The 14442-nt window shown below is 38.7% G+C and overlaps 1 protein-coding gene across 5 annotated transcripts; it reads left to right on the top strand.

The window, feature by feature from the left end:
- Positions 1-136: 136 nt before the first annotated feature.
- On the top strand, positions 137-13041 carry esrp1 (epithelial splicing regulatory protein 1). Of its 5 annotated transcripts, none has more exons than XM_033980944.2 (16): positions 137-443; positions 1028-1180; positions 2098-2214; positions 3653-3764; positions 5199-5321; positions 5411-5465; positions 5565-5675; positions 5750-5882; positions 5955-5997; positions 6909-7228; positions 8480-8704; positions 8834-9077; positions 9741-9921; positions 10293-10434; positions 10883-10966; positions 11298-13041. In XM_033980944.2, exons 1-16 carry the CDS (start codon positions 312-314, stop codon positions 11424-11426), a joined length of 2304 nt encoding a protein of 767 aa, XP_033836835.1. In that variant the 5' UTR covers positions 137-311; the 3' UTR covers positions 11427-13041. The 5 variants fall into 5 exon arrangements, with proteins under 5 accessions (XP_033836835.1, XP_033836836.1, XP_033836838.1 ...); XM_033980945.2 differs by having other exon boundaries at positions 8834-9065; XM_033980947.2 differs by having other exon boundaries at positions 10883-10999; positions 11298-11435.
- Positions 13042-14442: the final 1401 nt, after the last annotated feature.

Genomic DNA, 14442 nt, shown 5'->3' on the forward strand with positions numbered 1-14442 from the left:
TGACATTACTGCACAAAAAGTTTCACATGACACGTCTCGCTCAACGGCACCTGAATGAGGGAGGGGCCAGGTGAGGTCACGTGGTCACACAGGTAGGTGCAGTACAAAAACGAGGGACGTTCAGCCATTACTTTGCGATGGTGACGGAGGGAGGTTTCACGTAAAACAACAAATCGTGAAACACTCGAGTTTGTGAATTTCCCTCTCCGATCAGGGGTCCAGAAGAGGCGCTTAGAAGTAATCCTTTACGGGTCTCCTCTCCGATCTGTCCGCGTGTCTGGGAAGAGTTTAAGCTTGTTTTTTTTGTTCAAATGACGGCGCAGGTAGATTACCTGGCGGTGGTTTTCACTGCTACATCTGGCACCAGCGGTGAATGGCTCGGATCTGATGAGAAGGAGATTGTACAGCTTGTATGGCAACTTGTGGATGTCCAGAACAAAAAGGTATGGCCTTCTTTTTCCTTTTAAAATCTTTCTGAGTTGAACATGTAGTGCGGTGGTTAAGTAGAGTAAAATAAAAATAGTAAAGGCAAACAATAGCTTACATTTATTTAGCCCCCATATCATGGTGGGTGATAGGCCTACAACTCATGCAGTTGTTATTAAGTTGTCATTACTGGACTGAAGCAGAAAGTGTGTGTGTATGTTTTTGTTTTTTGTTTGTTTTTTTACTGTAACAAAATGTCTGTAATATCTAAAACCTAGGTTATAAACTTAATTCTATTCATAAAGGCTGCATGTTATATCTATTGTATGATGGGCTACTACAGATGTTTTGGCTTATGTGAAATTCTTATTAAGTTGTCAAATATTGAAGCACATATTAATTTTACAATTACTGTAAAAAGACTACACAGAATTGTTATTACACTTTTATAGCACATATTTATTGTGTGATACAAAGGTGTCAAGTGTAAACCATTATCATGTCACTTTTTTCTTTAGCTGTGGAGCCTTACGGATGACTTTCTGTGAATATTGCTGTTTCAGGCCTGACATGTTTTTTTTCTCCCTACTCTATAAACCAGTTGGGCAAGGTGAATGAGCTACGCATTAAGCCTGACCTCTCAGACTCAGAGGAAAAAGAGGAGGATGAGGTGGAGGAGAGCACCACAGAGCAGCACAACTCTGGAGCAGACTGTGTTTCTACTGCAGAAAATTTAGAAACCGGTCTAAATCTGGTAATGACCTTGTAATTATTATTATTATTATTATTAATAGGTTGGGTCCAAATGAAATCACAATATGCTAGTTTAAAATTGAGTTGGAGGACCGGTCAGAGTTCCTTGGTGGAATTTGCTATGTAACTTGCTTGGGACCACCTGTCAATCATGGCTATTTTCAAATGACCATGATTGAGAGGTGGATTAGCCAGTCAGGCACATGTAAGGTCCCTCCGTCTTAGAAAAGAATTAAGGAAAAATATGGCAGGGGATTGAAAAACATCACAGATTTCTAAACTCTGTTAATCTGAGGTGAGATTTTGTTTTTCTTCTATGTAAATCATAGATGACTAAAATAATAACTAAAATCTTTTGTTTCAAATGTGTCACTGAAGAAAAAAAAACAAATCAGATTGAGAGGCAGTGGAGGGCGTGGGGACCAGACTGATATCAATCTGTATTAAAAAAAATATAGAGATACCATTCAAATCATTCTGGATTTGCCAGGCAACTGTTAAACTGTCAGATGGCAAATTTGTTGAGCTGGTTTATGGTTAAAATCTCTGTACTGGGCCTATCCATATGAAACAAAAACTGGGACAAATTTCAACGTCTTCTCTGTCAGTACAAATAAACAAAAGTGAAATATTTTTTTCACAGACAGTGGGGTCATGATTCACCCGAGAATGTGTAATTGTTGTTAGTTGAAAGGATTTAAAGCCATGGCCCAATCACAAACTAGTATTGATAAGGATTTTAAGTTTTATTTTAGATATTTCTTTCAAAAACAGTAAATCTCCCATAGAGTTACATCAGATTTTACCCACCATCTGCGATTACATCATCCAATTCTAATGTGAACACAGCCTATTGGACATTCTAGAAACTCCCCCATTTGATGTTTTATTTAATTCATAAATGTTCGATATTTGCAGTTTCATCTCCAACTAACGAATGAGGTGAACAGCGCGGGCACAGGCACGTCAATGTGTTTGTGTGCGGACGGGCAACTCCACATCCGTCAAGTGATTCACCCTGAGGCAGCGAGCAAGGTGAGCCGGCTGGGTGGGTACACACCTCGGAGCTGGGGCGGTGCTGTGTGAACTGCTGCAAAACCAACCACAAAGGAATATGTCAAATCAGCACTTCACTTATGTATACATTTATCCTGTTACTGTGAATGTACTGATTGGGACAGGGCAAGGGCTGTGAATCTGAAAGTTGTTTTAAAAAATGGCTGAAAAAAAGATAATTATTTTAAAAAGGCAAATTTGGCATATTTACATTTTAGATTTTTACATTTATAAAGCGCCAGCCCAAACTTTAGAGAAAAAGATGATTTACCATTACCTCATTGATGCATTAAATCAACCAAGATTCTTGTGCATAGTAATGGGTTAAATAAAACTATTAATATTATTAAACATGTAGACAAATATCAAAACATTGACTGAAAAAAACAATTAAAAAACAGTTGTTTATGTATAAATGACAGTTGTATCTACTCCCTGTGTTCCATTTATTTGTATTTTTTTTATTGGAACACTGCGTATTTATATTAACAGTGGAACTATGTTAAGAGAGATGGACTGGAATAACTATTAATTAAACAAAGTAAACTTGTAATATTTTGGACATGGCTCATCACAAGCTTTCATTTAAGCTATATAGAGCTCAGAATCAAACATCAAAAACTTTATATTATTCACATGATCCGACAAACGTCTTTAGAGATGCCTTAGTCATAATTCTATAAAAAAGTAAACAAACGAGCCATGGAGCAACATGATAAGTTGCTGGGTCACTACTAGTAAATAGACTTATCACTCACTAATGTCAGAATACTTTTCAATGAACGTTTAGTCTTTGGCGTTTTAAAATCTCCATTGGTGTAACAATTGGCTGACTGAAAATTCTATGTGTGACGACTCAGTCTACAGATAACCTATTTTAGTCACTTGTTCCAGAAGTTGCCGTGGGCACCGCCATCATCATTTGGGTTGTATTATGTTGTATGGGGCTGGCAACTTTGACAGCAAATAAGTTCTGTTCGGACTACAGAGCTGTTTTTTTAAAGCCTCCCAGAGAATCAGGAAGGTACTGACTTGTTGCTGCACGTGAACATAGAACATTTTACACAAATCAACAAATCATATATTTGAGGCGAAACTTTTACCGAATTCGCCATTGAAAAGAATGGGATTCCCTATTAAGCAGAAGAGCCACCACAAAGAAAGCGCAGTTTGGAGCGTTCAGAGGCAAATGTGAGTGGGGCCAAATGAGGTCAATAACAAAAAAATACCCAGAATGTAACTCGTGTCTTTTTGATTCTCATTCTGCAGTATATTCAGGCTTTAACCGCTTAAAGAGCAGTCATGCATTACAGCTGCTGCACATGTCTTCACTCTGTCCTGATATCAGAGGAGAGCAAACAGTGTTAAAATTGTCACACTATTGATTTAACACCACCTCTTTGCATTTGTTTTTCAGAACATCCTGGTACCTGACTGTTTCTACTCCTTCTTCGACATCCGTAAAGAGTTTAAGAAAGATTTTCCTGCCTCGGATCTCAAGGCTTTGAACGTGTACAGTATGGCAGAATGTATCCTTACTTTTTAAATGATTATAGTGCTGCAAAACTAGTTGTGAGTGATTTTTTTTCATTCATTTTTATTCATTTCTTTACCAGGTAGGTCAATTGAGAAAAGACGCAGCACAAAAGCAGCACATAGAAGACCTATTATAAGTTAATAGATAGAAGCTTTTTGTTGAAACCATAGAAACAGATCCTGGAAAATACTCCTTTGATTGTAGACAAAGGTACAAACATTTAAATCTGAAGTTTTAGGATAATACCGATAACAATAATCACATGATATTTGATATTAGCTCAAATGTATGCAATATTTGAACCTCAACCTAGAAATTTAGAAGCACAAAGTCAATTGATTGTAAAATTAATAAAAAAGCGCAGAAATACCCCTAGTACCACTACTTGGAAGATTACACTATCACTTTCTATAATTTTTATTTATTTTTGTATTATTATTGGCAATATTCTGGTCAGAATGTTGCATATTTCGAATACAGCTATTTTAATGTGTAGGCCACATCTATGCAAGCCTATGAACAGTTTAAATTTGCCTCTTCCTCTTTGATAGCGCGAAGACCACACGTAGAACATATCAGTAGTTTATAGGTCGCGGGTGTTGGCTGTAGGTTGAGAGGTTTTGAAATGCAAATAAGTGCACAATGAAGCACCTTACTATGAGCTCACTGAAAGAGGGTATGTTTAGTCAACAGAAACACCCCACACACCCAGTCAACCAGGAACCATCTTTCCTGATTCTACCTTCAGAGTGGGACTGCGAGATTAATCGCAATTAAATCAAAAATATAATTGTATCGTCAAAACTATCAGTCACAAAGACTATGTTTTGTTTTTTTTGCTACTATAATGTCCTCTGTTAAAGACTTAAAACCTTGTCTCCATTAAGCTTGCCAAAAGAATCAATACCCAGATACTAATCAATACTAAAACTAGTGTCAACACTATATATTCATTGAAAAAGTATCAAAACTGAAACACTAATTGTGTTTTTTCTTACAATTGCAATTTGTGTTTAAAAAGTATGATTCTGTTCAGAGTGCACATTGTAAACAACTCCAGGCAGACTGAATTTCAGAACATGTTTGTAGAAGGTCTAAATGACATGAGTAAGATTCTATAAAAAGACACGATAAGAAAAAACAGGATATTCTATTATTTAAATTGCACCAACTCAAACTGATTTTGATCCAGTTATATTATATATATTGTGCACCTTGCAGGTAGTAAGTAGACTCAAAAACAAAATATACCATGTTTATGGAAAACCACCAACATCAACATTTCGGACATGCACATGATTATCAGTGTAGCATTCATTGTTCAGTGATTTCTGAAATCTCAGTACTCCTGTACACATTTACAGTGAGTCAAATTTGTTATTTCTCCCATGTTTTTGGTGTGTTGCCTTAACCGCATGGTCTTCAGCTCTTGGTATACCCATTGAGGCCCCTACATTGGACCCTGAATCCATTTTGCCCCCTGAAGTAGCAGTCCAACAGGTCCAGACGATGGCCAGTATTGTTCTCGCTCTGCTTTCTGAGCCATTTTGTGAGATTTTCTTATAAAAAACTATTATTATTTTGCTTGACTTATTTTTTCACAAAAATTTCATGTTTCATGTTTTTCTCTCATTAAAGGTCACCTATTTTCAAATCCAGAAAAGGTTAATGATAAGTTTGAATCTGGCACTTGGTGAGTAAATGGCACTGCATATTACTATATTTCAAACTAATAAAATCAACTAAATGTTTTGGGGGTTTTTTATATTATATTTTTTATTTGTTTGTGCAGTAGTAAAATGGAGAAAGTTTCTGACAACACAGTTATCCGTGCTCGAGGGTTGCCATGGCAGTCATCTGATCAGGACATCGCTAGGTTTTTTAGAGGCCTTAACATTGCCAAGTATGATATATTGATTACAAATTTAAATATATTGTTTAGTGTTAAATTAAATATAATAATTGGACTTTGTACAGGGGAGGGGCTGCCTTGTGTCTGAATGCTCAGGGCAGAAGAAATGGAGAAGCTCTTGTTCGTTTTGTGAGTGAAGAACACAGAGATTTGGCACTACAGAGACACAAGCATCACATGGGCAACAGATACATAGAGGTAAACTGTCTGAACTCAGAATATTACTATATTCAGTCATTGCCATTTTTAATCAATACATTTCTCTTAAAGGTTTACAAAGCAACTGGAGATGACTTCTTGAAGATTGCGGGAGGTAAGAATTCAATCTTTGCCTTATGAACTGTTTTATGTTTTGTTAATCTGTTCCTTCTACAATAGATTTTATTTACAAATTGCAGAGTAAAATGTATTAAAATGTCATCTGAACTTAATGCTTCCTTGTTAAAATGTTTTATTTAATTAACCAACTGATACGTGAGGACCGTACTGTAAAGCTAGCAATTATTTTTCATTGTTATTATTTACTTGAGACACCAACCACTTAAATTTTCAGTTCAGTTCATTCATTTGAGCAACATGAAATATTATGATGCATATTGTGCAGTAGTACAATTACACTCAAAAAGGACAAGGAAGAAGTGTAAACTCCTACCTCTCCTAAATAGATTGGCAGATCAGATGTCCTACAAAAGTAATACTTTTCTTGAAGCTCAATGGGGAGGGAAAAAAGTACAGTTCAGCATTAGTCAATGTTGTGTATATGAATGTGTATGTCTTAGCTCTTACATGTAAGGCCTCAGTATGTAACCTTTTTGTCAAAATATAGACAAAAACAAATGCATGTTTTTTTCTGTTAGAAATTTCAGTTTTAGTTTTGCACTGAAAAACTTGCCTTCTTACTGTGAGCGTGCTAGGATCTTCTCTTGGACTATAGGATGGCCTCCTCCTGCTTGTTTCCATGGAAATATTGTTCCTGTGGCTATAATCTTCCACAGTATGGCATAAACCTATCTATCTCCATGGAGAATGTTTCAAAGTATGGTTCAAACTTTCCATTTCCATGGAATCCTGCAGGTGATGTCCCAAATCCACAAAGTGACACAGTGTTGCTTTAAGAGACTTATAGATCTCTGTTGGTTGGTCAGGTTTATGCACCAATATACACACCACTTTTATTATTGTATCACCAACCATTACCACAACCTTGGTGTACCTTTGTTTTAGGGACTTCCAGCGAAGTAGCCATGTTTCTGTCCCGGGACGATCAGATCATCGTGAGGATGCGAGGGCTTCCATTCACCGCCACCCACGACCAGGTGCTGTCCTTCTTCTCGCCGGAGGACGGGCTCAAAGATACGTGTCCTGTGAGTGGAGGGAAGGACGGTATCCTGTTTGTCCGGTATCCTGATGGACGCCCAACTGGTGATGCCTTTGTTCTGTTTGCCTGTGAGGAGCATGCTCAAAATGCCCTCAAGAAACACAAGGAGATCCTGGGGAGGAGATACATTGAGCTATTCAAGAGCACAGCAGCAGAAGTCCAACAGGTAAAATAGCAGAGGAGCGAGGGGGTACTGCGTGTGTGCATGTTTGATGTGATATTTGATTGGTTTGTTAAACTGGAAGATAATATTTTTAATCTGTTTATAGCAAAAGAAGCTTGAATGGTTCAAATAGTGGCCATAACATAAAAAACAAAAAATTGTGTATGAAACCCATGAATAGGTCCCATCTATGACTTTAGTAAAGACAAGAAAATCTACAACATTAACTAAATGTCCGTGTAATCCCTCAGTCGTACATGTAGGGTCCATTGTTGTTGTCTTTTTACTCTGTCCAGTTGACAGAATCAATAATGGTAAAAATAATGCCTCACATTTGTAATGCACTTTACAGGCTTGTCGAGCCTCTCAAAGCTCTACACTGTTGTCACTATTCATTCACACTTGGTGGTGATCAGCTACCAGCTACCCTGGGGCAGACTGACGATAGCGAGGCTGCCAGTCTGCACCATCTGCCTCTGACCAGCACCAATCACACATGCACACACCACTTACAAACTAGGCAAAGTGGGTTAAGTGTCTTGCCTAAGGACACAACGAGAGAATTTGGTCCTCTGACCTTTGGTTTGGGGACCACTCCTCTAACCACTGGCCCACTGTCACCCCAAATTCAACCCTCTTTTGATATGGACTCTACCTGAATAACTGACTTGAATGTCTTTACTTCAGTACAGTCATAGATGTGATCTACTCATGGGGTTCATATACAAAGATTTTTTTCATGTAATGGACATGAAAAAAATCTCTCTTTTGAAGTGTAAATTAACCTTTATAATTCAAGAGAGAATATGTAGTTTTGAATTGATATGGCAACAGAACTTATTATTTTTTATCATTTTGAAACCCATGGCTGGAGCTCTTCTTGGTTTGGTCTATTCACACTCATCACCTTTGCTCGTTTATTCATTTTCTGTAAATGTAAGTAAATGTACTAACAGGTTTATGGTCTTTTCTCTCTGACATATTTACTGCCCACATAGATCCTTTTTTCCTCATGTGTTTTATGTGTGACACCAGACGGCGGTTAATAAAGTTCTCTGCAGCAATGCAAACATTGGTGTCCTGTTGGCTGTGAGCCAGCTCCTTTCTGCATTACATCACTACAGAACAGCTTTTTACTTTGTGTACTATCATCTGAGTGTCTTCATTTCGATATTTTAACTTTGAGAGGAAAATTTGTGTTTATTGTATTTTAGTAAGTTGTATTTCATTTTATATTGTGTGTGTGTCTCTCAGGTGCTGAACCGGTACTCATCAGCTCCTTTGATCCCAGTGGCCCCGGCCCCACTGGTGTCAGTGCTGCCTCCAATGCCTCTCCTACCCCCTCCTGGCACCCTCAGAGACTGTCTGCGGCTGAGAGGTTTGCCCTACACGGCGAGTATCGATGACATACTCACTTTTCTGGGCGAGTTCATACATGACATCAGGCCTCATGGCGTCCACATGGTTTTGAACCAGCAGGTACACGTGCAGCACCTGTCTGTATGGCGTCTTTTATGGCGTCCTTTATGGCGTCTTAATCCCTAAAGTTACTGTGTTTTCTGCTTACTTTAACCCTAAAGTATCATATCTAATATGATCTACCATCAGGGCCGTCCGTCGGGCGACTGTTTCATCCAGATGACATCCCCCGAGCGGGCGTTGATGGCATCTCAGCGGCTGCACAAGCATGTAATGACGAGCCAGCGCTGTCAGAACAGTCGATACGTGGAGGTGTTTCCATGCAGCGCAGAGGAGATGGGGCTGGTGTTGATGGGCGGCTCGCTCTCTCACACACACACACGCACACAGAGGAGTGGGACAGGGCTCAGCCCGCCGCCATGTAAGTCCAGACGTAAGTGCTGCTGGGAGCTGGGGTGCTTCGGGCCTGCAGGGTAGGTGGGTCTCTGCCATCGGGCCAGTGTGGCTGGGTTTCCTTAGAACTTTGGATAATGGGACATTGGCCTACATCAAATCATTTAGTGTGTTTTTTAAATCATTGGTCAGGTTGCATGTTTGAGACTGTTAATTCTGGACACATTCTGATAGAATTAGATTATACGCATGTTCACTGGTAAAGTCAAATCTTTATTTGGACATTGAGAATCTGAGTGGGTTGGAAAAGTGTAAGCGAACGGCAATCCCCAACAACAAAACTGAACTCGGCTTACAACTCTCCAGTCTTATCAGATTATATTGGTGGTTGTGGGTTTGACACACTTTAGGTTCGCCCTTATCCAATCAGGGGAGCTGTGAAAAGGTGGGCAGAGCGCTGCTGCTTACAAATAAGCTTCAACTAGAGTAATACAGTAGTAGTAAATTATTGATATGAAATACACCTGTGTATATGTGTACTATAACATGAATGGGCTCAATATTAAATACACATATTTTTCCCTAATAGTACTATTTTTATTTGCATGTTTGCACGTTCTTTATTTTGAATAAAATCATAAAATTATCTTTAAACCTATGAGTAATCTTGAGAGTTTGAGTTTCTTTCTAAATATCTTTCCAGGTTTGTCTCCACCGTCATACTCGTTCACAGCAGCTCCTCAGGTCATCACAGCAGAGGCAGCGGCCGCTCTTTACCCTCCTTTTGGTCAAGTGCTCCTGGCCCCTCGTCCCCTGCCCCCTGGACACGCTTACTATCCTGCCTCTGCTCAGCTCTACATGAACTACTCTGCCTACTACCCCAGGTAAGCTCCATGCTCTCATGTTTGTACAGTCAGAATCATTCCCACAAATCCATCAATCAGTCACTAGTTTTATTGTTATTCAATATATACTTATTATCATGTATCAACAGTTTTAAACTAAACCGCTCTAATACAAGTGTAATAGACGTACATGTCTCAATCTTAGTGTTATTACAATGGGAATATCTCATACAAGGGTAGTTAATGACTGAACTCTAGTATCAGAAAAGCCTTGGTAAACAGCACTGACCCCTGTGTCCCTCAAACCAACAAAAGCAGGTCACATTTGACCAACGCCCAACACTGAGCTAACTCTAATCATAACAAACAGTTTCACAGAATAATGACAGATTTTTCTCTCTCTCCCTCAGTCCACCTGGCTCACCCACCACCATTGGCTTCTTCCCCTCCCCCTCGGCCCTGACCTCTCCAGGGGGGCTAATGCGCATGCCAGGTCTGCCCTACCCCACTAATGGTGTCAAAGACATTATTAATGCAGTACAGGGATACCAGGTAAGAGGCACTTTTTGCTTTTAAAAATACCTTCAAGTTCCCTGTGTAGGTTAAAAAGTAGCTCGGCAACTCAGCTCTTTATTCAAATCCCGTTGAGTGGGTGTGTAACTTGTGAGGTGTTCGCCCAGAGGCCATCAAACCCGTTTATCCTGTCTCCTCTCCCTACTCTCCCTCTTCTCTCCCCTCCTCTCTCTTTCTCTCTCCTCTCCCTTTCTCTTTCCCCTCCCTCTCTCCCATCTGTCACTCTGCCTGCTCAGACTTGAATCTGAAGAGCTGAGAGTGAGGATGGCCTGGCCATAAAACAGTGATCATTTAGTGCCTTACAGAGACTAATGAGTTTGTACCTGATCATCAGTAGTAGTGACTATACTCAGAGTTTACATAGTTTAAACACATATTCAGTTAGTGGCCTGTTGTCTCAGCCCCTGTTTTGTTGCCCACACCACAGTATGCTGCAGAGGATGCTCTGGTGCACGCGCCTGTGCACGCTCAGGACCCGTCCAGGACACTTCTTACGCAGCCCAAAGAATGGGTGTGTATTTAAGGTGTCTGAGGCAGGTGGCAGGTAAGGATTGGCTAAGGGTGCTTTCAAGGGACAGTAGATTGAGGTTGCAGCATGTCTTGGGTCTTGGTTGGTTTTTGGAAGACAGTTCAGTCATTGCACAATTCATAATAGACATTTCTTCACAACTAGCCAGTCCTTACATCTCGGTATTATTTGGATGTTTTGATGGGAAATAAAAGGATACCTCTGGAGACCTGGGTGTTGGAGTGTTTGGTGGTTTGGCAAAATCTTTTGGGTGATGGGTATTTCTGACATTATTGAATGCTTATAGGGCTAAAAGCATCTCTCTCTCCCTCAGAGCCCAGGAGAAGTCTCTGTTCTGAGCAGCAGTCTGATTGGACAGTCCAATGGAGGAGATGCCCCCATGATTCCTCTTTCCCTGGTGAACAAGCCTGCGGGGCAGTTTTTGGACCTATCCCTGCTGTAGGGACGCACTACGCACACACATAAAGGTCATGTGACAGTCCAGTTTGTCAAAGACTATTTATGTATTTTAGTTTTTTTTAAATAGTCCATAGAGATTTATTTATATGTTAAAATTATAATTGTATTTTATACCAAATCACTATGGCCTTAGCCAAATAGCAATTGTCTTTTATTGCACAGTGTATTTTAAAAGCTTTATAGATTTTTTTTTTTTTTTTTTACTATGTTATGACATTGTGATGATTATTGCTGAAACTAGAGAAGAATAATCTTGTAGCAACTGAGCTAACCATTTTCAGTGAACCAAAGTGTAAGTGTGAGCGAGTCTGTGACATGAACGAATATGCATGAGTGCGTAGTTAGACATTTTTATATGTTAATGACATAGATGTACGTGTTATATACAGATTTTATACATAACATGTGATTGTATTAAAAGCTTTAGTGCATGAAGTTTAGTTAACCTCTTAAGATGTTTACAGAATGCCAAACGCAATGCACTGCTAATCAAAAAAAATACTGATGAACTATTTTAGCAGTATCCTTCCTATGTTACACTGTGAGCTTCTCCTAGCATCAGGTTTGACCTTTCACATTCATTTTACCCAGTCACCTGAACCTATGCAGCCAAAATGATTGTCCGTTATCAGGGCTTGATGTCAAACTTTTTGCTCACTGGCCACTTCTATGCAAACAATACCAGACAATTAGTTTTAGTTTTCATTAGCCAAAACTATCATACATTATTTGGGTAAGTAATTGATAAATAAAGTCATGATTATTTTAAACCCTATGTGCTGTCTAAAGTTAACCTGTTCAGGAAGGACCTTTTATAATGTTTTTTTGTAATATTTTGTGATTCGTGTTGCACTGTAAATGTTGGCTTTGTTCCAGATTTTGTTTGGCAGAACATGTGCACATATTCAGAAGTAAATAATAATTATGATCTCAACCATAGTTTTATTAATTCCAAAGCCAATTCATTTATAATTCAATTGTGTTTTGTTTATGTTACATGAGGACAGCCTGTCTTTAATCCTCTTTACATTACCATTACTGATCATAATTAATTACTTAAAAAAAAACATATTACTATGTTATGTTACCCAATTCAGGAATGTGCAAAATATCAAACGCAATCTTACTCTTTAGTGGCTAATGAGATGGAAAAGTGTGTTGCTAGTAAAAATGGAACATCAAGCCCTGTCCATGTGTTGTGTATTGCCAATGTTGTTTTGTCTCTTATTTTTGGGCTAAACCAAAACAGAGGACAACCCCAATTCTTGTAACCTAACCTCAAAAGTTACATTCTTAAAGTCGTCTCATGTTATCAGACACCTGCAAAAAGCCAGCGGTGGTTTCACAAACTCAAGACAAGACAACAAAGCTTTGTTCTTTTTCCCTTTCCTCCTTTGCATCATCTACTTTCACCTCAGGAAAAAGAGTGATGGAGAAAGAGAGAGAGGGGTGGACCGGAGATGGGAGGATGAGAAAGGACAGAAAACTGCTTACATGAATGTACGAAAGACATGATCTGTTTCTTCAAGTTGTTTTAGACCAAAATCCACCTGCTCAGGATGTCCTGTTGAAACAATAAATGTGAGATGTCAACTTTACTTCTGTTTTTCTGTTTGTACTGCTTCACAAATACAAAGAGCAAACATGGTCAGAGTTTGTATTGGAGAGAGGCTATGGGCAACGCTGTGGTTTTGATTATCAACAGATTTTTGGAGTTGTAAGACCTTTTAAAATGACATGTACAAAGCAAAATCTCCCTGTTTCTTTCTGATAATGGGCCCACTAAACTTTGTGGTTTGCATGGCATTTAAATAAGCTTAAAGGTCCAGAAATCAGATAATAATCAGATATTGCTGTGCATGTAAAGACAGCTACTGTATTTTGTGAATTTAGGTCAAAATTACTATTACACCTAATTTAAAATGATGTACAATTTAAAATTACCACTGTCAAGTTTTTTTGTTGTTGTTGTTTTTTCTCTCTCTTGGACACTGTGTATTGTGCCCCCTTATGGGTGTTCCCTCATGGGTGTGTTGATCCTCGACTTGGTTTGGTCCTGATCTGGTTCTTGTCTAGTCCAGGTTTAGTCAGAGTTTAGTCACAATTTTGCTGTGAATGCACCCAATAAGTGTCAAAAGCATCACGTTGACATTCATGTTTCTTGCACCTCACTGTGTGACACTGAACTTTTTCTAAATTTATTCCGGTCTATATTCTTTGGAAATGTGTGCATCATTTTAGGTTTACCTTTGGGGGTCACATCAGGTTACACAAGCTTTAACTGTGCATTCACACTTGCACAATGAACGCACAGTGTTGGGACAAATGTATTCAGTTACAGAATACTAAATACCTGCATTTAAATGTATATTGTGATACATGATCCCATCACTGTATTCTAAATACTTAGAATACTTTTATTTTCAAATGATAGTGTCAAAACCAAACATAGGATTATAAACCGCTTTCTGTTTGTTACACTGTAGTTAAGCTTTTCCTATCACAAATTAGAGGAGTTAAAATCACACATGCCTCACCACAAGAGCTGTGTTTTCCATTTTTTCCCACTAATACTGTGGAGTTTGAAGCCTAAATTGTGTGAGCAAGTACTGCAATGTATTCCTTTCATTTTAGGAAAGTAACTGTTGTGAACACCCCCAAATGAAGGGATAACAGTACTGGAATACTTCCCCACACTGTCAACACATCAAAATTGGGATAAAACTATGACTATACTTGGAACCAAACCTAGACCAGGACTAAACCAGAACCAAACAAATGTGAACACACCCATCAGATATCATGTTCAAATATTTACTAATTTTACAACTTTAGTTTTTACTCTCCTCTCACAAATTCAGTCACTACTTTCTGAATATGTATTTAATGGCCTGCACTTGTTATATGAGCATAATTATCCCTACTCCACCCCCTTTGATTCAGAATAGACTATTGTCACTCAAACTCATTAAACCCATCTGTGAGGAGGGAATTATATT

The sequence above is a fragment of the Periophthalmus magnuspinnatus genome, chromosome 16, assembly GCF_009829125.3.
Source record: "Periophthalmus magnuspinnatus isolate fPerMag1 chromosome 16, fPerMag1.2.pri, whole genome shotgun sequence".
In the NCBI taxonomy this organism is placed as follows: Eukaryota; Metazoa; Chordata; class Actinopteri; order Gobiiformes; family Gobiidae; genus Periophthalmus; species Periophthalmus magnuspinnatus.

Excerpts from the sequence above, each read along its gene's own strand:
- esrp1 (XM_033980944.2), top strand. The coding sequence starts at position 312 with ATGACGGCGCAGGTAGATTACCTGGCGGTGGTTTTCACTGCTACATCT. Across the intron at positions 2,215-3,652 it reads ACCCTGAGGCAGCGAGCAAG|AACATCCTGGTACCTGACTG; the intron begins GTGAGCCGGCTG and ends TTTGTTTTTCAG. Across the intron at positions 8,705-8,833 it reads ACATGGTTTTGAACCAGCAG|GGCCGTCCGTCGGGCGACTG; the intron begins GTACACGTGCAG and ends ATCTACCATCAG.